Source organism: Verticillium nonalfalfae (genome assembly GCF_003724135.2).
Source record: "Verticillium nonalfalfae strain VnAa140/NRRL 66861 chromosome Unknown scaffold_85, whole genome shotgun sequence".
Classification (NCBI taxonomy): Eukaryota; Fungi; Ascomycota; class Sordariomycetes; order Glomerellales; family Plectosphaerellaceae; genus Verticillium; species Verticillium nonalfalfae.
Genome location: NW_021167310.1, coordinates 109,183 through 133,348, shown reverse-complemented (window position 1 = coordinate 133,348; position 24,166 = coordinate 109,183). Strand labels below are relative to the sequence as shown.

Genomic DNA, 24,166 nt, shown 5'->3' with positions numbered 1-24,166 from the left:
CGCCTCCTTGCGGCGCAGCCATGGGCGGCTGGTGGGCGAGGTGGACGCTCGCGACGGGCGGCGGGGCGTCGGGGTCGCGGTCCCAGGCGAAGAGGGCGCCAAAGGGAAAGTGCTGGACGACGGGGAACTTGGCGAGGACCTCGGCGGCGAACATTTTGAGCATGCCCTTGTTGATCTTGGCCCAGCCGTCGCGGATGCCGCTGATGTCGAAGAGGAGGGGCGAGTGCTCCCAAAAGGGCCCCGTCTTGACGTCGTTGATGAAGCCGACGGCGGCGAAGTAGAGGTTGGCGGCGCGGCGGTCGGTGTCGACGGCGTCGGGGCGGGCGACGTCGGCGGGGCGCGGGGCGCCGCGGACGGAGCCCTCTTGGGGCATCGGGGATGAGGGCGGCACGGCGCGGCTCAGCTGGGCGGAGCCGAGGATGTAGGGGAGGAAAGCGTGGTCATCGAGGCCCCAGACGCCGTGGGAGCCGGCGGGCTCGAGAGTGTAGGTCTTGATGAGGGTGCGGACGAGGGACAGGTAGGGGCCCAGGACGGCGAGTGCGATGAGGCGCTCCGTGTCGCCGGGGGATGAGGACGGAGAGGAGAGGAAGAAGTTGAGCTTGTAGAGGCCGCCGAGGAAGGCTAGGAAGGACAGCTCGTGGCCGGTGCCGTAGTCCAGACGCTGCGGGCTGCCGAAGGAACCGAGAAAGTAGGCCTGGAGCTCTGGCAGCGGCGAAGAGCCGCCAAAGTTGAGAATCTCGGGGGGCAGAAGATTGGCGAGGAGGGTTGGCGCGTGAGACTCGAGCAGCTTGGACCAGGTGCGGAAGCTAGCGTTGCCGAACCGGCGAGGGCCCGGATCCGGGGGCGCTTCGGTGACGAGGGCCTCTGCCGAGTGGAGAAGTGACTGCAGAGCAAGGATCTGGGGGGGCAGGTCGGCGGCGGGGGGGATGGAGGTTGAGGGATACGTCTTGATGGATTCCTTTGTGGTCGAAGTGGCTGGTATGAGCTCGGGGCAGAGAGAGCGGTTCAGCTGGAGGACGAAAGTCGTGATGTCGCGGTGAGCCTTTGATTCGAGAAACGTAGAGACATCGGGGCCCTCGTTGATGCACTTGACGGGGGGTTGAAAGACGTGTGGTGTTGAGGGGTCGAGTTTTGTGAGGCAGGGGTGAGGGGATGTGGCACCTGCAGGTGGCGGCGGGGGATCCATGATGTGATGTGCGCTCTCGTTCTTGTCTCTCAAAACTTGTCTCGTTTTGAGATGCCTGATAAATGCACACTTGGTGCTGGGTAGACAAGTGCTGTAGCGGTGGCGTCGAGATGAAGGTCGCGATGCTGTGCTCCACGTTCAAGATGCTGGCAGCGACGAGAAGGGACCGACGTCAGGTGGGGGCTGACTCAGCAGTCCGAAGCCGTCCACGAAAGGACCCTCGAAGGCGGTCGCCTTTCGCTTTTCGATGCAGCAACAGCCAACCATGTGCCGCTCGTGCAAGCCGCCTACCCAGAGAAGCCGGCCTCATATCTCCTGAAGATTCACTGCCCGCGACGAGAGATAGATTGCTGGTCAAAGAATTTCTCGCCTTGTAGTCCTGGTAGTCATGAAACATGCCATCCATATCGTCATCCTGCGTCCTTGACCGGCTTCAGTTGCCGCGTTGCTACCCATGTCCTTCTACTGCCGCGAAGCAAATAGAACGCGGACCCTGTGTTCCATCAAATCACTGGTTGTTCTTCAATCATGAGTGCTATAGAAAGACATCAGAGGAGCTAGCACGCGAAGTTTATCCAGAGTGACGATTGTATAGAGAAAGAATAGACAGCCACGTAAATGATGCCTCCCAAAACAGAAAAAAGCATGCCGTACGCTGCTACCTACGTACATCGTTGCCCTCGGACTCTGTCCCGCTGTTTAGCAGTCTGTCGATTTGCCATTGGTATTGGAATCACTTCATAACTATATGCCTGCCGTTCATCGCCTTGGCTTTTGATGCGCTTTGAAATTAGTCGCGCGGTCCTCTGTGTGTTGGAGAATACTAGCATCTGGCGCAAGATTTCAGACTGGGCCACACTTCGAATGAGCCCGTGGGCGACGAATGATCCTAACAATGTCTCTCTGCAATTTCTTACTCGAGCCAAAGCGTTCACTTGCCTTCTCCTTTGCCATTCTAGAACCATTGCTGCTAGTTGAAGACGCTTTAAAGGGCACTAGCGGGGTGTAAGATGGACTGACTCCATGACCCCATGAACTTCCCAAACCCAACTAAGTCCTTATCGGTAGTGAGAAGAGACTTGAGGAGTGGAGACGAGAGGTAGGATATGATCTAAGGGTGTATAATTAGCATTCAGAACTTCCCGAATTGCCCTTCGGCAATCCGGATGTAGCTATACAGGTCCGCATCCGTGTCGAGGGAACCAAAGGGATCGCCGTCGACAAGGTCTAAAATGACATTCAGGGTGAAGTACTGTGCCTTCCAACCAAAGTCGAAGGGACGGTTGGTAACGAAGTAGCGCATCTCAAGGGACCTCACCAGAGCCAGGGTGTTCTTGTCGATGTTGGACTCAACTCGCTCGACTTCTTTGCCTGGGTGCCCGGCAGCCATCTTCGCTGTGCTTCTTCGAAGGGCACATTGCAAGGTTGTCTTTGTCAGGATCAAAGCGAACAGCCTTGTACTACTCACTCCGCCGGTAGGGCATCCTCGCGGCGTTGATCCTTTTAATGGGGTCGGGGTCGCTGGTGAGGACATGATAGGGTCCCACCTTGGCATTTGGCTCTACGAACATCTCAGTTAGATATCGGTTTATTGAGTAATTATAGGAGCATTAGTAGGAGCTTGTCGTATTTCTCATTCTTCTCAAAGAACGCATTGTGGCCCTCTCCGCTAAGCGCTTGCCGAAGAAGCCAGATTCGACTCCAGCCGGGTGTTGGAGGGCCAGGAATGTAGTACAGGCGGAGATAGCGGCAGCGCCGGAAGATGAGACTTCGCAGTACTAGGAGAACAGTAACGGTACCCAACAGAACTAGAACGAAGCGGGCACTGGGAATTGGGCTTCTCTACGTTGAATTCTCTGAATAGACGCAGCGATTGAAATCATGACGTCGGACCTCTATTGCTTTCCTCGATTAAGACTCATAGTCGAGCACGACGCGAAGAAGTCTTTCTCTTGTCATACACAGACCTAAGCGTATGCGTATAGAAACCCGTAACATCCTAAATCTCAACACTATCACAAACATCTTCCTTAGTCTTCTACCTACCTATCTGATGCCTGGACTTTTTACCACTATCTTTACCAAGGTAAATTAGCCAAACTTATCTTATCTACGACCTGCCTGTTAGATAGCTTTACCCTGAAGCCCCTACAGACAATTACTGACTTTGCAGTAAGCGCCGAAGAGCCTTGGATGTGATGTGACGACAGGCATATGTCCGTAGTACTGTGCGTAGAAGCGAGGGTGGATTGTTGGGTTGGGGGCGCTGGCGTAGGCGTGGGCATGGGCGCGTCGCGGCCCTTCTAGAACGTTAGGGTGTCCCAGAGTAGCGAAGGTAGTGCCATTGAGTGGGATGGTGTGCTGGGAATCAATGGTGTCGAGCTCGAGGCTGCACGTAGCGGATAAATGCCGAGACGCGTTGGTGGTGTGGTGGTTGGTGCATGGAATAAGAAAACTTGAAGTGTCGAGTCGGGACTTCATTTGGGTACAGCTACAACGCCCACGCAATCACGCGGCCGTTCCTCACTCCACTAACTATCCAAATCCTGCGCTACCATTCTCAGCAACGTACCCTCTTGAACGTATGGGTCAAGGATGTGTTCGACTTTCTCCGCCCAGTCATCATGCCAGTTAAAAAAAGAAAAGCAGTACGAGTAGTTCCAGTAGCTCGGGTACCAGCCCGCATCCTCCCAGTCCAGGACGGCCACCACCTCGAAATATCTCCGCGAATCACTAGAGTCAGCGGCACTTAGAGGGCGCTGCTTTTCCCAAATGAGAATATTCTTGCGCTGAAAGTCCGAATGGGTGAAGACACTGGTATGGCCTCGCAACGTATTCGAGAGGTGGCGCTCGAAAAAGTCAGTCATCCAGCCTCGTCTTCCGGCCAACCCCCAGTTGTACCGAGACTTCAAGACGAGCGCGCGACACAGGTCTTCCTCTTGATCAAAGGGCCCAGTGATGCGTCTGTCCTTTTCCCTGGAGAAGAACCATCGATTTGGAAGGGGACCCCCGCAAACACCTCCGAAGATGTCCGGCGATGGGAGAGCTCGCAGACAGTCGAAGATCGCCCGCAATTGGTTCACGATGGGGGATTTTTCATCTTCAGACAGAGATGACCACGTATCGCTCAGTTGGTGTCCTTGTATGAACTCCATGATAATGTAAAGCTTTTCATTCTCCCGATACATGGCGTAAAGTCGAGGTGCGGGGACACCGTGGACGGGATCCAAAAATAGCAGGGCGTGTCCCTCATTCTCGAAAACGAAACGCCCGTATTTGACGACAAAATGTTCGTTTACCAGCACAGTGCGTCGGGCACTTGAATCGAAGATGCTGGGGAATTCTCCGGTAGTGGCTTCAATTTCAGCAGTCGTCGGGAGGGCTCCGGGCAGTTCATTCTTGTCGCGAATCCATGGCAGCATAGGTGCCGTGGGGATTCGATTGCTTGTCGGCATCATGTTGCGATTGTCGGTGGGTGCTCGAGGTGGTTGCTAAGTGAAGGTTTATATATAAAATTTAAATATTATATTACGATTTCTATAGCTTAACCTTTATAATATAAATGTTGAGAGGGCTCCACTGCTTATGTGAACCCTGATTCATTGCTTTGGCTGTGCCTGAGAGCTCTGAATACGTAGGGTAGGTGATATAAGTCTTGTGATGTGATTGATGCTGTCTCTCTGAATTAACACTACCCACGTGAGTCAGATATACCCATCTGATTAACCGATCACGTAAGCTGTGATTCACGTGCTCCTGAGAGCTGTGAATCCGCAGCTACAGTAATCACCATATCGGTGATCCCCTACCGAGATCACCGCCCTTGGGAATCCCCTAACATTGGTTCAACAATTTAATTATAAAATAAAAGATTATTCTCATATTAATTCAAGAAATAATACTTACTTATTATTGGACTAGGAATTGAAATAATTTATTCTTTATAACATTTTTTAATTATTATAGTTTACGGCCCTTCTTCTTGGTCTCAGACACGCCTGGCCGGAGTAGCATTATGCCCCATACCAAACCACGTCCAAATGCTTCAATCTTCTTCACCTCAGAGGGCCAGGTCGCTGCTCATATAAACCATTATACCTCGAACAGGAAGCCAACCCTGTGTCGGCTCGGTTACGTCCTTCCCCAACAGCACTCATGAAACCTACACTTCAAAGGGCACAGGCAAACCTTAGGTGGCTTGACCGAAGGAATAGATGCCCGCTGCATTTGTCCGAGACGTGCTTGGGCAAGGACGCACTGCCACCATGCAATGCAGATGGAACCGTCCCCCCCGAAATTGCATCGTCATCACCGCTGGCCGCCCCCCTGGCAGATAGACCAGGCAAAGCAACACACAGGCATCCATCCCATCCGCAAATGAACACAACAGAGAAGAAGCAGTCCCAGCCCAGCGCCGCTACACAGTCCCCAAGGCACGGGCGCACCAGTAGCCGAACGTTCCATCACACGCAGCTGTACGCCCTCCTCTCCCTCGAGCGACGGAACCGAAGCAGCGTGCCTCCCTTGATGGCGCAATACAGGGCGAGCGCCCGGCCAGAACAACAAGCTGCTCGCCTGCCGAAACGTTCCAGCCCGCTTCGTGCCCTTTTCCCACCATCTTCATGGCGGAGCATTGTTCTTTTCCTTCAGCTCCCCGATTGCAGTGTATAGTCGACGCCACGGCTCTTGGTTGGGGGCTGGGCTGACGGAATCCACCCCCCTCCCCCCCTGGTATCTACTCCGCACGAATACGAACAGGGGAAATTCCAGCACGCGCGCCTGCGCGGGCGCCTGCGTAGCCTGTGCCATGACATCTCCTCGTCCGCTCTTCTTCCCGCACTGGAGTTCCGCCCCTTTTTTCTTTGAACCCCCCCCTAATATAGCATGTCGTGACTGGTCGAGGTTCGAGATCGAGGTATTGGCGGTGAGATGCGACTGCGGCTTGTGCGTCTCCCCGACCCTGGCTCCTCCGCCCATGATGTCGGGACAAGCTTTCTGCGATCTTGGGGCTCGGTAGCATTCAAATGCTTGGGTCCCGTTCATTTTTGTGGTCCTTCGCGAGCGCTACGATGCCTCCCTGCGGAGGGCGTGTCATGCTAAGAAGCGTGCGTTACGCGAGTTCTAGACTCTTTGAGATTCGATGGAGTGGCGTAGCTGTGGAATTCCTCCCCCGTTATGACCCTCACGAGTATCAGCGTCCTCGGTTAGCTGGTATTACTTGCTTGTGGTCGTCGAAAAAAAAAGTGTACCAGGCAGATGGTAGCGCCATCACTGTCACTCAAGCATGGTATTGCAACAGGCATTCAGAGAACAGAAAAAAATGAATTAGACATGTATCGTTGATGCTGGTGCTTTGTAATCTTACAAGGGCTCGCCGGCCCTTTGATGGTATCAGTAAGGACGAGGTGGTGGTGGGCCTCGTCCCGGAGGCCGATGTCCTGGCGGGCCATGTCCTGGGGGACCGAGCCCCGGAGGGCCAGACCCAGGGGGGCCATGCCCCGGCGGACCATGGCCATGTGGCGGGCCATGCCCCTTGAGGCCCGACGTGCCCGGGTAGAAGGGCAGCGTGCGATACCTCCATAATCGCTTCCGCTCCTTGGCCCACCACTTGCCCACCGCAACAGCCTCCTCGGCCCAGACCTTGGCGTCCTTGCCCATCTTCTTCTCGACGCTGGCGACCATCTCGTCATACGTCCAAGCCGTCACGGCCTTTCGCTCTGTCGGATCCTCCGCCAGGTTCGAGACCATGTACTCAAACACTTTTTCGAGCGGCATGTTGAGCTTGTACGGCACATCAGCTGACGTTACAGTCAACATGCCGGCACCCGAGTTGATGACTGAAAAGTTCCACGCCCGCCGCTTGCCGTCCTTCTTCTTGTACTCCCGCACAAGAGACTGCCCTTCGTAGTCCTGCGCGAGATCCGTTGCCATCTCGGTATCGCGCTTGTTGAGAGAGCCGCTGCTGACAAGCAGATCAAGAATAGTTGGCAGGACAGAGATGGACGTCGCATTGACGGCGGACTGTACGCGCGGCAGGTGCGGATGGCGGAATGTAATGGGTACGCGGAAGTCGGAGACGTGGGGCACTTCGTATGTCCCCGTCTTGCGGTAGTCCTCCTTAAATGTTTGACCGTGGTCACCGATGAAGACAATCAACGTCTCGTTCGTCATGTCGAGGTCGTCGAAGAGCTGCATGAGCTCGCCCATCCACTTGTCGTGATAGCGGAGGGTGTTGAGGTATTTGTTGAAATCTGTGTGCCACGCGTTGCTGCCCTTGCTGGGCAGGTAATCGAGTGTGCTGAAATCGCTGGGGGTATCCCAAGCGTGGTGGGTTGTACTGGTGAAATGCGACATCCAGATGCGCTTGTCCTTGGCGCGGGCGCTGCGCACGAATTCTGAAATGTGCGGCTTGAGGACGGGTTCGGGATATGCGAAGTAGTTTACCTTCTGGTTTAAGATCTTGGACGAGTTGAACCTGGGACTCTCCTCAATCTGCTTTCGCGTGACAATGTGCTTGAATCCAATCTTTTGGTCGAAGATTTCCTGCCTGTCATATTCCTCCACCTCCGCCTCGAAAAGGGCCGGCATCCATTCCTGATCGCGGAAGTCATCGCTGGGCGCCTCGTCATCAACCTTGGCTTTGTTGAAAAGGTCGAGAACTTGCGGGATGCATGGCTGGTAGCTGTCGGTGTCAGCCTCGTCGAATTTGTCCACGGGCATCGGCCAGGCGCCGCAGTGCACCGAACCAAAGCTCTTTGTCGACATGGAAGCAGCAGTGTAGGAGCCGACGACGTTGACGCCACCGAATCCTTTTGCACTGGAATCAGTCCAATGCTTCTTTGCCTTTGGGAACTCCTTGCCGGCGGAGTCCTTGAAGCCACCCGAGACTCCAGAGATCTGTTCGATATGCGGAGCCATCTGGGACAATAATTGGTTGATCTTATCCTTCGCTGCCTTTGACTCGCCTTCGTGCGACTTCATAATGTTCTTCCACGGCTCTGATCCTTGCTTGATCGGCCAGAATTCCTGGCGCAAGCTCTCCATGAGAACGAGCACAACGTTCTTGATCTTGATAGAGCCGTCTTCAAGTGGCTTTCGCAGGGGCTCCAAGATATCATTGTCGAGGTTGGTAATCTTAAGCGGGTCGTTTACCGGATTGTAGAAGGGCGGCTCCAGGGGGACGTTTGGGCAAAATGGCGTCTGGCCCGGCCCCTTGGGCTTGTGCGATCCGAGGAAGCCATTCTTGAAGCGAAGGGGGTCCCATCGGAAGAAGCCGCGCGGCAGCTCCTCGGGGAGCCACTGCGGCGTCGTCTCACGGTACTCCTGCGCCAGCTTGCTATCGGAGCCTGGTGCCCAGCCCTTGGAGTTGGCACCGGGCTTCTGCCAGTGATCCTCCGCGAGCAGGTCGGGAAACGGCCAGGGGTTGTCATAGATGCTGTTCTGCAGGGTGCAGTAGTCGGCATGGTTTTGGAAGACGTCCAGCATAGAGATGGGCAGGGTGATGGACATGTAGTCGTAAGGCCGTGCGGGCCGTGTGATGTGAGCAATGGTCAGGTACATCGCAGAGAAGAGCAAGCCGATCCAAGCTGGGAGGCGTCGGCGTCGGCGGCTCCGTTCAGGCTGGTCGTACTCGTAACCCTTCTCATGAACCGACTCGTCTAGGAGCGTCGAAACGTCGGAGTGGTCCTCACTGAATCGCGCTGTGCCGTGATGTAGCAGCATCTCGGCCGAGGCGGCACAATCTTCATCGCGATCCTTATTCAGGGGGTGGGTATCGCGTTTCTCGGCGCGCGACCTGCGAAGTTGAGCAGAACGAAACTTGGACAGCCAGCGAAGGATCGACAGAACATCTTCGCCGAAGGCCTGCAGAACATTGCCGACGGCATTGTGCAGGATGTTGCGGAGAACGAAGCCAACGGCGTAGATGGCACCGGTAAAGGCCAGCAAGGCAGCACTACCGGAGAGGAGGACTTCGAGACCCTCCTTGTTGGCGTAGGCCTGAGCATCGCGCCATTGCAGTTCGCCACTGGTTTGGGCGAAGAATCCGAGCTGAGAAGCTGCTCCACCGACAGCGATGAAGCTGATGAGAGGGTTGTCATGTTAGTTATAATCCTCTCCTCTTTCCCGCAGGCATGACGGGGAAGGGGGGATGGCTCGAGTGTACATCATGCTCTGCACAAACTTGTGCGCAGCTCGTGTGCCAAGAAGAGGCAGGTGGACACGGATATAAAAAAAAAAAAAAACCTTACGAGATGAGAGAGCCGATGGAGACGGGGATGAGCCAGAAGCCGCCCCGAGAATTCTGTAACAAGAGGCGAAGTACGAAAATGGCGAGCAGATCGTAGATCAAGAAGGTCGGCAGATAGATGATGAACGCGCTGAAGGGAACAGTGGAGAAGTGAGCGATGAGGTGGACGGCCTTGCTGGCGAGGATGGCGACGGTGAAGGAGGAGAAGAAGAAAGGCGCTGGAGAACCGAGGAAAGCCATGGCCGCGGCGGCTTGGGTGGGCGTGGAGCGAGTGGTGCGGAACGTGTTGAAGCGTCCGTCACCAGGCCATCCGAGAGAGTGAAGGGGTCCCGAAGGAGAGTTGAAGGTGGTGAAAGGAGGAGAAAGTGGGCAGGAGCAGGATGTTACGAAATCGACGGGATCGTGGTTGCCGTTAGGGGGGGGCTACTTTAGAAGTAAGGCAAGGTACCTCAGCAGGTACCTGGCCTTGCCTTAGTCGGTAACACATACCCATCCGTCACTCACGGGCCACGCCCGGGAGCCTGACCCTGGATCATGGAAGGAAGGAAGGGGCCCAACAAGGAAATGCAGTTACAAGCTGTGCTGTCAACGAGGGGGCCAACCCGGCCGGGGAGGGGGGCGAGGGTGGAGGGGGCCGCGAGATACAGGGCGAAGACGGAATGAAAGGGAGTGTAGTGTCGCGTGCGCCCCAGTCTATTCGTAGATCGCAGGATCCGCTTCGAACACATCTTCCCGGTGCTGTACCCTTTCCCATGCTAGGCGGAGTGGCGCTGGGCGATGGCGCTGTCCCGATATTTTACTTGCTTTGGGGGAGGAGGCTTTGGCTGGACCTTTCGGGGGGGGGGGTGTCTCTTGGGGGCTGACTCCTCGCTTTTGGGGCTTTTGGGGCCCTTTTCGGGGCCAGGCAGGCAGGGCAGGTGCTCTGGGGTGGGACTAGCAAACACAGGCCAAATTACTCGTGGGCCTCGTATCGTCGTTGGCTCCTCCTGATCGCGTGTCGGCTGTCCCGACAGCGTAGGTTCTGCTTGCATCGAATCTCCGCCGTCACGTTGAGTGTCACATCCCCATCCTTTGGCAGCCCCGTCCTGATCAGCTACCGACTTACTGACTGCCTACGAAGCAGACGTATTGACCATCCGCCCAGGAAAATACAAGGCACGCGAGCTGACGAAGATCCTCGACAAAAGAACGTCTCAGCATAACCTAAAAATTGCCAAGAATGGCATTGATATCCCTGGAAAGCTTGTGCGAATATGAATACCCTTTTCCTCCCACCAACTCCCGAGCATCTCCTCAGGTGGCACAGCACCCGCCCTCAACCGCGACGAATATGGGAGAAACACGCCCTGGGTTCCGCTGCAGCTGTTCATCGCGCCCAAAGGGCTGCCACGCCATTCCAGTGGCAGCGGGAGCCAGGCGGTAAGGCACTCGACGAAAGACAGCGAGATGCAGGCGAGACACTCGGGCGCGTCTCCGATTGACTCTTGGGTGAAATGAACCAGGGTCGTTCCTCCACGATCACACGACCAAATGCCCTTGGTGGTATGGCGTGCGAGTCAGGACTGCCGTGACGCTACCCCGCCTTGGCGCCGCCGACCGAGGCTCGACTCCTTGGGAACCCATCCATTGCCTCCTAGCCCCAGGGGTGTGTCGTGTGTCGTGTGCCCGGCGCCGTGTGTCAGTGGAGAGGACGGCGGTAGAGGAGAAAACCTCTCCCAAAGGAGAAAAAACCCTTTTCTCGTTTCCTAGCTTCGCTTGTCTCTCGGAGATCGTCTCAATAAAGTCGTCTTGTCCCTGGACGTCTGGCATCTGGCAGGGGTGTCACATTCATTGGTGGGTCCTGGATGCAATCAGAAACCCCCGGCATACCCAATGTTGACTTACTTCGCCTTCCTGGAGAGGGCAAGGGAGTTGCCGGCCGCTGCTGAGGTATTCGATATTCCTTCGGTAACAGTGAGCGACGCCGGCGACCGAAACAATTCCATCTCTGGATCGGCTTGGGACCACAATAGGACCCTGCGGATAATTGGGTCTCCGATGCAGACATCTCTCTCTCTTTCTCTCGATGGGTCAGACCGACCTGTGGCTGGCTGGGACTCCATTGACATTACTAAAGGGCTCCTCAGAACGGCGGGTACCGACGATAATTGGGCAAAGGGCCAATTCGGCGGAGTGGCCATCTCTCACAGGCTTGCGGGTACCTTGACCCCTAGGGTATTGACTCTCGTGGAGTTTCAGGCTGTGAATCCCAACCAATACCTGCGAAGAAGGTCCTTTTTCTTCAGCACTTGACGTCAAAGACACACATATATGCGATGCTTCCTTCGCCGCTCAATAGGGCAACTGGTCTTACCATCTCGATCGAACGTTTAGTGGGGTTGCATCGAGAGCCCTGTTTTCTACCAACCACACACAAGAATCGCACAAGCCTGCCAATCAGCCCCAGCAGAGGTGCATCTTCCTGCACACGCGGATGGATGAATGCAAATCTTGGGTCGTTGTCGGGAAGGATGCATACACGGACCCATGTTCGGGTACAGCCTTTTGGGGGGGGAGGGGGGGGGGGGCTGAAGATGCATCCAGACCGCTGCTGCCCTGGTCTTCCAACTCATCACTCATCGCCCCCATATGTTTGCTTATTTTCGTCTCCAACCACACTTGCGACGCCGTGCACGACACGATGAATCAATCCTACGTTTGGTTCGATACTGTGATCTGTCTGCTGGGAAAATTTCCTTCTCTGAGGGTCGCCATGTTGACGGAAACGAAAAAAGGATCGACCTTGTTTACGTCAAAGGGGGGAGCGCTAGCTCAATCAGTCATGCCCATCCATCCGTCAGCCAACTCAAAAAATAGGTTGGACGGAATGCGCTCGGCTCCAACGGCTTGCACATGAATGTCTTGTTTTTGAAGTTGCTGCAGTCTCGAAGCCCCCGATGGGGGCAACGGCTGCTCGGCTCAGCATTGCACTCCTTCGTCCATTGCAAGCAGGCTTTGGGGCACCTCGAAACGCGTCATGATGGCATGCAATATTGCAGCCACCGAGCGGTCCCCCTCTCTCTCCTCTCGACACTGCTGTCAAAGAAACGCTTGCCACTGACGCGCCGCGGCGCTGATGATCTGATCCCCTGGCTACGTACACACCAAAACTGCTGCAACTGGCTAGGGCGCGGCCCATAGCCACTTAGCTGAGCGATGAGGTGATCTGCGCCTGGTCACGTATGTCGGCTTTCCAAAGCGACCCGCAAGCAACAAGGCGCTTCCGAGTCCTACCAGAGGGTCTACCTGTATACCATCATGTGCGCTACATAATACTATCACGTTCAGACTCACTCGATCTTCACGACTTGTCTTGTCCATCCCTGAGATTGAATTGGGACGCTCTTCTGCATTTTGACAGGTCTACGCGTAGAATTAGTTCAACCCCTTGCCACCAATGTCCATGCTCTGAGACCTCTCCCATAACCAAGGTTTGACGGGGGTCGACGCGCTCCCAGATTTGTCTGCATCCGAAATAGGGCAGGCAGGCATGGGGATCGAGTCTCCGTGGCGAGCGGGGCACGTGCCACTTTCTCGTCGGATACGAGAAAAATTGGTCCAGCCAGCACTATCCAGCTAGTCATGTAAATTAGTGCTCTGCTCACGATGCCCTCCTTTTTTTGCCGACAGTGGTCAGTCACATTGCGTCTGAAGCGGAGGGAGGAAGCATCTGAAACTTGGAGGCGCTTCCCCTGTTATTCCCATTTCACGAAGAAAGACCTGGTCACTTTACGCCCGTTTTATGTGCTGGCCCGGCTGTGCATTGCCTGTTTGGCTCTCGTTACGATCTGCAACTCTGCAGCATGTCTCCCTTATTGTTCCCCAAGGCAGTCATTGCCGAGCCCCTTAGCAAGATGGCAGAAGGCAATCCTGAGCCCTTGGGGTCGAGGCCCTGAAATCTTGCCGGCCGTCCGCCCACTGATACGAAGAGGAGATGCCCTTGGCCAATTTATCTTGCAACCGCAAATTTGATAACCATTAGCAGTGATACACAAGTCATAGGCAGCAGACTGAAAGAACATGGCTCCAGGCGCTTCTGAGACTGGGCGCCGCTGCAGGTCTGCGCAGCTGAAGGTTCTTGGCGACAGCCTTGACGGTCGCCCGGTCTTCGCTGGTCCTCTGCTGTCCCGGATGGCTGTATCCTGAATGAATTCTCGCGCCTGCAGCTCAGGGCTCGCCCAGTCTAGTATCGTGCGAGACAGATTACTGATTGGCAAGGTGACATATCTGGACGTCCCTGCAGGGCCTCAACTTGGCAGTTTATCCAGCTGATCTGCCCACCGTTTTGTGATCCCATGCACTGGAGCTGCCGAGATGCCAGGTCTTCTTGGCGTATCTTATGCTCGCTCTTGGCTTTGGGACGATGTATTGCACGTATTTGACAGGCATTTTGTACGTTTTGATCTTGTAAGTTGATTCTTGGTTCGAACATTCCCTCTGTCCAAGAGAAAGGTATCTGACTGGTGTGCCGCTTGCAGGAATATCAGCAACGCCATCTTGACTCGACCACCTATGGAACTTACCTATCTACACGATTTAGCGGAGAACGAGAACACTGGAATACCGAAGATTGCAAGAACACATAGTTCGTATTGTGACGACGCCTTTGATGCTCAGCAGGATGTTTTGCAGCTCTAGAGGAATAACTTTCGAGGCCGACAAGAACCATCCGACTTGAGATGATACCCAATATTTTGTGTGTTTGGAATCACACTGACATTCAGGAGTTAAGTGTCTGGGCCAAGAACGCAAGTAAAACGTGCATGTCAGCTGGACGATGGCATCCTCGGCATGTTTACGAGCGATGGCCTTTATCCCTCGACAGCCGCGCCTTGCTAATTTGCAATGCAGATCTTGTTGCATCAGAGAGAAATGGCATGACATGGAGGTCATTTGACTCGCTGACACTCCTTTGGCCAGTTTGAGAAATGGGTAACATCTTTGCATTCGTCCCATCAGTCCACACTATTAGGAAAGCAGCTCGACAACAGCTACTATCGTAGGCACGAACAAAGGAATATTCTTCTGAACGTAAGACTTGATTGTCCCATCGTTAGACGATCTGTTCAGCCTCTCCAGTAAACCAGTAGAGAAGACGAATTCATCCCTCCTTGAAATCAAAACCTTTAGCAACAATACTCTCGATCCTCCATATACACCAACCCAAAGTCCGACAGGGAAATGTGCCACTCCTGAATAGTCTCATACACATGTGTAAGTAACTTGTGTAAGTGTCGTCCGTGCCAATCTCGGCGGTCCCCGTTCTTGAACTTTCGGTTGAGACAGTCCTCACGGCGATCGCAGCCAAAGACGAGCAGATATGCATGTACCATCTCATGGATCAGGCCCTCAATGGCAGCAGCAAAGGCCACCGGACGGACGCCGCCGGACGGTAGCGGGTAGGCAGAACGGACAGTGATGAGAGCGCGAACGCGGGACGACGAGAGGAGACAGCCGCTGACAGCGGACATGTCCGGGATGTTGACGGTCAGATGAACCCAATTGCGCTTCGACATAAGGACGGCACCGGCGGGAAAGACCCCATCTTCGAGATGATGGAAAGAACCCGATGAGACGAACTCAGAGCTCGGACGAGTCAACGTGTGATGGAAGAAATATTGATCAAGAAGCTCGACACAGCCCAAGAGTTTGGCATTGTCCGTGATGTGATCGAACGGTCGTTCAAAGCCTGAGATGAGTAGAGACTGAAGAGTATGCTGGATCTGACCAAGTGCCATGTTCATCGGATCCGGAGGAGCAGTGTTGATGGTGAAAGAGACCAAGTCTCGGATGGAGTTGGCGCTTGGTATGGTGTTTGGTAATGGGTTGGATGCTGGGACAAAGCAAGGACATTGTCCGTCCGAACTTTCTTGATCTTGTTCCCCTGGCGGTATTTGTTCAGTCTTGTTCAGAGCCATCGGATCTTGGCTGAATGTGGTATTCGTCTTTATACAGCGAGCAGCTTGGAATTTCTGAACTCAGATTCAGACGAGGTGTTGAAGTTGATAAGAGAACGACGAGAACGTGGTGGTTTGTCACGGGTTGAAGGAGAGGGAGCTTCGAATGGGATGCCGTATAGATAGATTGCTTGCTCTTGTTCGAAAACCAAAGCTTATTCTTTCTCTCTCGAAGGAGGACTTGCCAAAACTACATAACTGACTACGCTCGATCCAGCCGCATTGTTTGCTCCGAGATGCTCTGGGGAGCAGTTTCCACTTATTTCACAACTTACACAAAGGAGTTTCGAGAAGACCAGTAGCGATTGAAATCTGACTGAGCATTAACAAGTAACAAAGTCTCTTGAGGATCGAGTGCGCTGTGGGGCCGCCAGAGACCGGATAAAGTGGATCCAACGATGGCGGCCCGATCCGGGGCTAGCACCGGGGGTCCCTGTCCCTTGTAGGCTTGCGTTCTCTGCTCCTTTCATGGGCTCTGGCTGGACACAGAATTGAGACTTGAGTGACATTTACAAGGAGAGGGGTGGGCTCCAACTACCTTGATGACATAATAGTAGGCCATCAGTAGCTACGAAGAACACAACTCCAGGTCCAGTTGAGGCTTGCGTGGCGAAGTTCTGGGCAGACGCACGCTAAGATTGGGGCGCGTGGCAGGATGCAGGGCAGGCACTGCTGCGTGGGCCTCACCTTCCGAAGCTCCGACCCAACCTCAGCCTCGTCTAAAACTTCACCCTCTCCCGCTGGCACCACGAATATTGCTCTTTCCATACCGTCTCGGACTGCTTCGGACCTGCATCTGGTTCACGATTTCAGATGCCTCTTCCAGAAGGTCCTGTACCAATCTACCGCATCGATGTCGCTTTGTCGCCCGAGCATCGATACGACGAGGTAGCGCGCGATTTCGCGCCGCAGATGCGCGATGTCACCAACATCTTCGACGACCTGCTCGCCTCCATATTCAAGTACCCTCTCCTGTGCCGCGCCGTGAAATTTCTCGCCAGGTCGCTACTGCGCCGATTGAGCGATGACGAACAGAATCGAGAAGCGCGGAGCATCGCCAAGGTGGCAGGTGTAGACCTCTATCTCGTCGTTGCTCTCAACGTCCTGCTCGATTCACTGATGGGCTGCACAGCGGGATGCATCCTGACCGAGCCCCATCGTCCCAAGGCTTCCGAGAGGAACGGACGGCTGATGCACTTTCGTACTCTCGACTGGGCCATGGACCCCTTGAGGGAGCTGCTTATGATTGCCGAGTTTGTCGACTCGCGCGAGGACCCCAACCGGGTCATCGCGCGGTCCGTCACGTACGCTGGCTTTGTTGGAACGTTGACGGCTGTCAGGTAAGAGAGAAAAACGGATTTTCCATGCTCACTTGCTGACTTTTCCCGTAGGCCTGGCCTGTCTCTGTCATTGAATTATCGGCCCACACATGAAGGCTCGAAGCTTGCACTGCGTAAGCACCAGATCCTTGTACTCTTTGGGCTACGGCCGTCTATCTCGTCCATCTTACGATCGGTCATTCTCAATCCACGCCGCTGGCCACTCTCTCAAACACCACTGAGCGACAACGCACCAACTCCGCTCGTCTCGTTGGTAAACCAACTGGCCAAGGAAGCAACGTCTCCATGCTATCTGACGCTCTGTGACGGCAAAGAGTCGGCCGTCATCGAGAAAGACGTCCACACTGGCAAGGTCAAGACCTCGAACCAGTTCATCGTACAAGCCAACCACGATACCCACGGCTCGCGCTGTTGCGGGCCGAAGCCGAGCCCCGACTCGGATCCGAGCGAGCCGCAAACGACCCTCCTCGGCGCCGAGCTCTTTCTGGAAGACTCAAATGAGCGCATGGACATGATGCAGCAGCAGTGGCTGCTGCATACGGTCGGCAGTAGAAATGACAGCCAACACGAGACAGAGAAGGACGAGCCCAACGGCCAGTGTCTCGGAGAGGGAACTGAGCATCGAGAAGTGCGGCCCACAAAGGGTGTGAGAGAAAAGGCATTACAGGCTTGGATGATGGAGTTTCCCATCATCAATGAGTGCACGCATTACGCCTGCATCATGGATCCCCAAACAGGAGGTATCCGATGGATTGAACGAGGGACGATTGAGTTTGACCCTGAGAACCCACGTTTTTAGAGCTAGACTTGCTCAGCATGGCTGGTGCAAGTCAAAAGCATAAACCGGGCACTCGTGCGAAAACTTGGGAACAGATATGATCAGCCAGCCTCCGTCAAGCGAACTGGACTCCTCCTTACGTTACGGCCTTTTCTACCTATCATGCAACGCTGTACAACCCGAAATGAATGCGTGAAAAGTACACGAACCTACTAACGAGAAAATGCTCGAACGGGACATGCTTGTTATTTCAGCGAATCTGACCTGTTGCTGTCACGGCTGCTGTGGGGGTTGGCCTGAATATTTGACGTCAAGCCCGCCTCGTCGTTGCCCAATCCATAATCCGTGGTCTCCTTCGCGCTCTTGGACGAATGAATGTGCACCGACCGCGTCAACATGATGCCGCCGTGCTGCGACCCGTCGAGGCCGGAGCGGCTGTCATGGGCAGCGTACCCAGCGTAGGCAGAGGAGCTCTTGATCTTACGCGTCCACAGAGCATTGATTGCCGGCAGACAGGCGCAGATGAGACCGATGCCAGCCTCGGCGTTGCTGGTCACTCGTTAGCATGGAACACCAAGAGGATGTTGTTTCGTCACTCGAGCCCCCGATCGGTCGCTTGACTGGCTATGGCACTACTCACCCCGACAAAACGACCTTCGTAAAGACGATGGTCTGGTTCGAAGACTTGCCGTCCTTGAGAATGAGGATGAGGCGGTACACGCTAAACCCTGTGGCGACGCCACCGGCGCACAGCATGCCGATCACTCGGAGCCTCTTCTTCCGCGGCAACTGCAGCGACCAGGTCAGCGGCAGAGGCAGCAGCAGGATGACGAGGTCGCTGAGGACGCTGATGATGGCGTCGGCCGTGATGATGGCGCTCTGGTTGAGGCACTTCTCCGTGTGGCCGTGCCAGTAGGCCGAGATGGGCCAGCAGACGAATATCTTGATGAAAATGCCGAGGCCGTAGTAGATGACAATCATGCCGATGAAGGCGTACATGCCAATCATGACCTTTTTGTGTACGGAGCCGAAGACGCGGAGGATGATGAGCATCAGGGCGAGCTTGACGGTGAGGGCCATGGGGGCGTAGAAGATCGTTGCTGCGTAGCCGGACTGGTGGCGACCATGTTAGAGAAAAGGTTGTGCAACGCGAGAGCAAGGGAAATCATCGGGCGTACCTTGAAGAATGGCTGAATGTCTTCCACTCGGACGTCCCATTGATTAAGGCCGGCACCATAGTATGTCACTGACTCGCGTGTAAGTCAAGGTATATCTCTCTGGAGCACTGCACAAGGACCGACTCACTAAAACATGCGGTGATGCAATACCCGATCATGAGGACCTGTTCCTGTCAGTATTCGTCTGCATGGATCCATAGGGTCAATGGGTGTTACCCATGAAGAGTATGTCGCATCTGATCATGTCTTGTCAGTTCCAACTTTGCTTTTTTGGGGGGGGAGAAAACGTGGAGTCTCACAGTCGTCCCAGCTCACAATGCCGCCCATGACCTTGGTCTTGGAATACAGACGTGCGGCGATGAAGAGGGTGGAAAAGAAAACGGTCAGACCCTGCGTGACGTAGGTGACTGTCCTCAACACATCCTGCGGGTTGTCGACATCTGCCACAACGCCGGCCGGCGGCGGTGCCGCACCTGGATAACTCATGGCGACAATGATTCAATCTCTAGTAAGATGGAAAAGCGGCAAGGTGGAAAAAAGGAAACCGGAAAGACAGGCAGCCTTACAAGCTTACTTTGTAAAAGACGGGAGTCTGCTGCAGGTAAGGGGGGGCGGGCCCTTGAGATCGACCCAGGGTCACGAGATCAGCGGGCACTGCTGAAGAAATCTGGAACAAAAGGTCATGTCGGGTCTTGAAGATGAAATGAATCATATTAACCCTTACTGCAGTAACGTAGCAGCAACGGCTGCAGGTCTTGGTACAAGGATGCAGTAGGGGTCGAAAAAAGGAATGGGACGTATTCTTCGTTGGCCCAGATCGAGGCCAGCATTCGAAGCACGGTCTTGTCCTGTTCGGCTACGTCAAAGCTGGTCGAAGAAACGACGGAAGACGGGACTAAGCGGGCAAGAGATGCGACGGGGAAAAGCGCCTCTTGATCTTGGATGAAGAGGTTGGCAGGGGTCATGCAGCCGGCACGGGGATCCGGCAGAAGACCCCTGAAAATCAGATGGTAAGACAGTGGACCTGTCCCATTGCCAAGAGACCAAGGAGGAGGGTCACCGTCCGGCAGTGACCAACCTCGCTTCCTGATGGGTTCATCATCACGAGATGCATAACACCATCAGGGGTATCTGCTGCAGAGCACTTGGATTACCTGGCGAAGACATGTTGATCTGAGTGATTTTTAACCAACCAGCATCTCTTCATCCCAGGAACTCTTGGTGTTTCGCAGCACACGAACCGCATGCGACATCGAAGCCTCCCAATGTGACATAGTGTGGGGAGGAATGATGGGGCATCCTGGAGAATCAGTTTGGGTCTTCTCATAAATCTACTGGCCTCCAGGTAAATTGCCCTTCTTTGCTGATGTTCTGGCGACGTAGCCTGTCACATCTGTTGCATATCAGCTGCCGATACCCATCACCGCACAGCATCTTGCCGATTTTGTTGTGAAAACTCTATTCTTCTATTCACGCAGTCAGAGCGCACAACACAGACCAACGAACGCGGCCGTGCTTTTCATCAGACCTCGAGCCAAACATGGGTGACGCTCTCATCACGGGGTCCGAGTCCCAACTCTTCCAGCCCCTCAAGATCGCCAATGGCAAGATCGAGCTCAAGCACCGAGTCGTGCATGCACCACTGACCCGGAACCGCGGAACACCTGTCAACGTCAACTCCACCCTCGAGAACCCGAACCGCGTCTGGCTTCCTAATGATGCCGTGGCTGAGTACTACTCTCAACGCGCGACGGATGGTGGCCTGATTATCTCTGAGGGCCTCCCCCCCTCACTCGAGGTATGCAAGCCACTTGTCGTACTGAAACTTGTTTCGTCAAGTGTCGTTCTAACAATAGTATTTCAAGGGCAACGGCATGCCTGGCGTCCCCGGCATTTTCACTCAAAAACAAGCCGAAGGCTGGAGAAAGGTCGTCGAGGGTGTCCATGCCAAAGGAGCCTTCATTTACGCTCAGCTCTGGCACTCGGGCCGGGCCAACATCCCGCACCTCACGGGAACCCCCATTGTGGCTCCGTCGGCAGTGCCATGGGATGATCCCAATGAAACCTTTCCCTACCCTCCACCCCACACGTCAACTCCCGTCAAAATAGCCGACCACCCGCCCATTGAGTTGACGCACGAGCATATCCAGAGAACTATTGAGGACTATCGCAATGCCGCCAAGAGGGCAATCGAGGTCGGCTTTGATGGCGTTGAGCTTCACGCCGGCAACGGCTATCTACCTGAGCAGTTCCTCAGCTCCAACTCGAACAAACGGACCGACGCGTACGGCGGCTCGCCCGAGAAGCGATGCACCTTTGTGTTTGAGCTCATGGAGAAACTCGCCCAGGATGTTGGCCAGGAAAACCTCGCTATCCGCCTGTCGCCCTTTGGGCTCTTCAACCAGGCGCGCAGCGAGCAGCGTGTCGAGACGTGGAACCACCTCTCCAAGGGCCTCAAGGAGCGTCTTCCCAACCTTTCCTACGTCAGCTTCATCGAGCCCCGCTACGAGCAGATCTTCTCCGAGGAAGAGAAGCAGAAATTTCTCAACTCCTGGAACCTGCCCAACGTCGACCTCTCGGGCTTCCGCAAGATCTTTGGCAGCACGCCCTTCCTCTCGGCAGGTGGCTTTGACGACCAGAACTCCTGGGGTGTCATCGAGAGCGGGAAGTACGACGCCATCGCCTATGGTCGGTACTTCATCAGCAACCCGGATCTTCCTGAGAGGCTGCGCGAGGGCCTACCGCTGGCCGACTACGATCGCAGCCGATTTTACGGACCGTTCGAGGACCCCGCCATCAAGTACACCGACTACCCTGCTTATAGCAACTGAGCAATTGGTTTAAAACGGGAGGACATTTTAGACTTTTAGAAATGCAGCGCGTATGTCGCTTTGACGTAAAGTCATGCAATTTATCCAGCCCTGTCGACATCACCTTCATGCAATGCCTGACTCCTCCCCCCACTGCATTGCTACACATGGTGCGCCGACATTCATGACTCGCAAAGCTTACAAGCTTCCAGAATCTGCCCACAAAGCTGTCCTATGACTAAGGGAGTGCGCTGTAGCAACGGTCACTGCGGACTAAATTCAGAATGGAGCATGTGCCAGTGGGCATGGTCCACGCCCGTGCCGAGACCGCGTCACATACTGAGCTTTAGAGCAAGGATGGCAAGGCTGATACTCTGGTCCGAATGACACATGTGATTCCGGCGCCGCTGAGGCGGTCGCGAACCGCCCCTGGTTGAAACACAAGCCTCGGGGTCCATTGCAACTGACACTGTTTGGAAAAAGAGTTTTCATGTTTATTGGTCCGAGACAACAGTTATGAGGTCGGGGCAACAGGAGTGGCGAAGTGCATGCATGTGAGCGTCGACAACAGACTGCCAACCACGCTGGTTGATATCTTAATTATGTCTTGCTTATGGAGCGCGTGGCCTCTTTCGGGATAAGATCGTCCAGTGCCCCAGCCATATGTTGAAACATTGTGTAGTGGGTGTCATGGCTCAGTTCCGTGAACCTACAGCGTGGTAGCCTGTCAACCATGTGTCGTATCAAGGGGATCGGTGCGTTTTTGTCTTTCGCACCATGCCAGACGTGCACGCCTTCATACCCAACATCCTCAATGTCGAAGCCCCAACTGTCGGCCGATAGGAGCTTCGCCTCATAGACCGTCGCTTCGCACCCCTGTCTGAACGGCTCGTCAATCAGCATTCGCAGCAGATTGTCTCTCGCTTCTGAGATGGGCCGCTGCGGCTCTGATGTTTCCGAAGTGGGTTCAGGTTTAGTCTTATTTTGTTCCTCCTGAAGCCATACATCGAGTCGCTTTCGGATCACTGCGGTGCCCAGGAGCCATCGCGCCGTGTCAACGAGCCCCTGCAGCAAGATCGTCAAGCCCCACGGCCACTGGTTCGCCATTCGGCTTGTCGCCCTCCGGGTCAGAGACATGTGCTGCCGCCCTGCCCACCAAGGTGGACCGCTGGCGAAGAGTCCCACGCCCGTGAGCATTTCGCGGGGCAGCGCCCGGGCGCAAGCGAGCGCGTAGGGGCCACCGCCAGAAGCGCCCATGACGGCGAAGCGGTCAATGTTCTGGCCCGTTGCGAAAGCGACGACATCGGTCGGCCAGTCGAGAATTCGTTGTCCTGGTTGGGTGGTCGAGCGGCCGAAGCCCGGCCTGTCGAGGGCCAGAAGGCGGATCTTGCGTTGGCGAGCCATGTCGTCCATGACTGACGCCTCGAGGCGCGAGGAAGGGAAGCCGTGGAAGTACAGGAGAGGTTGGCCTCGAGGATCGCCGTATTCGGCAAACCCTAGAGTCCGGCCATCGGGGAGGGTAAATTCCTGGCAATGCGTATCCGCCAGAGTCGTTGCGAACCTGCGACCGGGGGGGATTGACAAGTGATTGCAGGCGCGGTGGAGCAGCTTGGATGTGGGAATCGACATTGCGATCTATCTGTGTGGTCGTTGCGATTTCGAGATCAAGAACGAGGGAAGACGCGTTTCAATGGCGCTTGTATGTTATTATCCTCAATCGCAGCCTGAGGATTCAAGTTGCCGTCATTCAGACAAGCAAGTGGTTGCTTGCAGTGTGAGCGTCTCACGTGTACGCGTATATGCGGCTCTCATACATCATCGCCGCATTGGTCGTATAAGCCATCCTTCTGGATACCAGACCAATCACATGCCAGGTTGGTTCAACCATCTCAACCTCACGGATCACATGAGTGACGTATGTTGCGTATCGCCTCCAGGCAATTTATATAGAGACCTTGCAATTGACCCATAATCGACTTGTCGTGGGCTCAAGTCTCATTGCAGGCAGCGTGGATATGTATGTACGGCTCGGCACATCAAGGTCCGACCCTGAGGGAACCTCTTAATTCTCGATTGAGCCTCACCCTACAGTGGAGGATGTAGTTGGAGGCGTCGACATGGAACGCAGGCCCTCATAACGATGACCTCGACAACGAAACGCAGCCTGCCCATATCGTCGCCGCTGGTGCGGAGCTCACCAGCGGGTCGGATCTGAATCCTCGTCTAGGGCCGACTACAACACACACCGACGAAGGGGTTGTCGCCGGCGAATTTAATCATACCATCGTGACGGCGCACATCTATCAGATCCATACAACGAACCCTCATCGAGCCCCCACACCAGACTCCTGTCAGACTTCACGACAGACGATGGACGTCGGGTCGTCTGGCAAAGCCAAGAGAGGCACATCGGCCGGGTCGACCAAATCTGCAGGCTCCGGCTGTGACGAAAGACGCTGACGGCGGGATGGCGGTTCCCCATGCTAGGTCTTCTGGCCGAAATGGATGCGCTGAGCGACGACGAATTACAGGAGGGGGTTCCTCGCTCGGTAGGTAAGAAAAGACAAGGGCAGGGTACCAATCCCCTCGCAAAGAGACAGCGCCGCACGAAGCTCTGAGCGGAGAGCATT

At 55.0% G+C, this 24,166-nt stretch overlaps 8 protein-coding genes across 8 annotated transcripts; 2 read left to right on the top strand and 6 right to left on the bottom strand.

Annotated features, from left to right (window-relative positions):
* Positions 1-46: 46 nt before the first annotated feature.
* On the bottom strand, positions 47-1,186 carry PPP2R4_1 (Serine/threonine-protein phosphatase 2A activator; the record flags this gene model as incomplete). The annotated part of the gene is made up of 1 exon (XM_028643080.1): positions 47-1,186. A coding segment is annotated over one exon (1,140 nt), but the record flags the coding sequence as incomplete, so codon positions are not given.
* Positions 1,187-2,318: 1,132 nt separating this feature from the next.
* Positions 2,319-4,644, bottom strand: D7B24_009001 (uncharacterized protein; the record flags this gene model as incomplete). Its single annotated transcript, XM_028643079.1, has 6 exons — positions 2,319-2,557; positions 2,655-2,747; positions 2,838-2,964; positions 3,353-3,489; positions 3,759-4,000; positions 4,295-4,644. 6 exons carry the CDS (start codon positions 4,642-4,644, stop codon positions 2,319-2,321), a joined length of 1,188 nt encoding a protein of 395 aa, XP_028493292.1.
* Positions 4,645-6,547: 1,903 nt separating this feature from the next.
* On the bottom strand, positions 6,548-9,674 carry D7B24_009000 (uncharacterized protein; the record flags this gene model as incomplete). The annotated part of the gene is made up of 3 exons (XM_028643078.1): positions 6,548-6,566; positions 6,669-9,266; positions 9,436-9,674. The coding sequence occupies 3 exons, from the start codon at positions 9,672-9,674 to the stop codon at positions 6,548-6,550; spliced, it is 2,856 nt and encodes a 951-aa protein (XP_028493291.1).
* A 4,925-nt stretch (positions 9,675-14,599) lies between these two features.
* Positions 14,600-14,989, bottom strand: D7B24_008999 (uncharacterized protein; the record flags this gene model as incomplete). Its single annotated transcript, XM_028643077.1, has 1 exon — positions 14,600-14,989. One exon carries the CDS (start codon positions 14,987-14,989, stop codon positions 14,600-14,602), a length of 390 nt encoding a protein of 129 aa, XP_028493290.1.
* A 1,254-nt stretch (positions 14,990-16,243) lies between these two features.
* D7B24_008998 (uncharacterized protein) lies at positions 16,244-17,569 on the top strand (the record flags this gene model as incomplete). The annotated part of the gene is made up of 2 exons (XM_028643076.1): positions 16,244-16,770; positions 16,822-17,569. The coding sequence occupies 2 exons, from the start codon at positions 16,244-16,246 to the stop codon at positions 17,567-17,569; spliced, it is 1,275 nt and encodes a 424-aa protein (XP_028493289.1).
* A 224-nt stretch (positions 17,570-17,793) lies between these two features.
* Positions 17,794-19,212, bottom strand: D7B24_008997 (uncharacterized protein; the record flags this gene model as incomplete). Its single annotated transcript, XM_028643075.1, has 6 exons — positions 17,794-18,097; positions 18,189-18,661; positions 18,727-18,794; positions 18,854-18,890; positions 18,943-18,962; positions 19,026-19,212. The coding sequence occupies 6 exons, from the start codon at positions 19,210-19,212 to the stop codon at positions 17,794-17,796; spliced, it is 1,089 nt and encodes a 362-aa protein (XP_028493288.1).
* A 1,054-nt stretch (positions 19,213-20,266) lies between these two features.
* D7B24_008996 (uncharacterized protein) lies at positions 20,267-21,557 on the top strand (the record flags this gene model as incomplete). The annotated part of the gene is made up of 2 exons (XM_028643074.1): positions 20,267-20,524; positions 20,583-21,557. 2 exons carry the CDS (start codon positions 20,267-20,269, stop codon positions 21,555-21,557), a joined length of 1,233 nt encoding a protein of 410 aa, XP_028493287.1.
* A 579-nt stretch (positions 21,558-22,136) lies between these two features.
* D7B24_008995 (uncharacterized protein) lies at positions 22,137-23,165 on the bottom strand (the record flags this gene model as incomplete). Its single annotated transcript, XM_028643073.1, has 1 exon — positions 22,137-23,165. The coding sequence occupies one exon, from the start codon at positions 23,163-23,165 to the stop codon at positions 22,137-22,139; it is 1,029 nt and encodes a 342-aa protein (XP_028493286.1).
* Between the last annotated feature and the right edge of the window lie 1,001 nt (positions 23,166-24,166).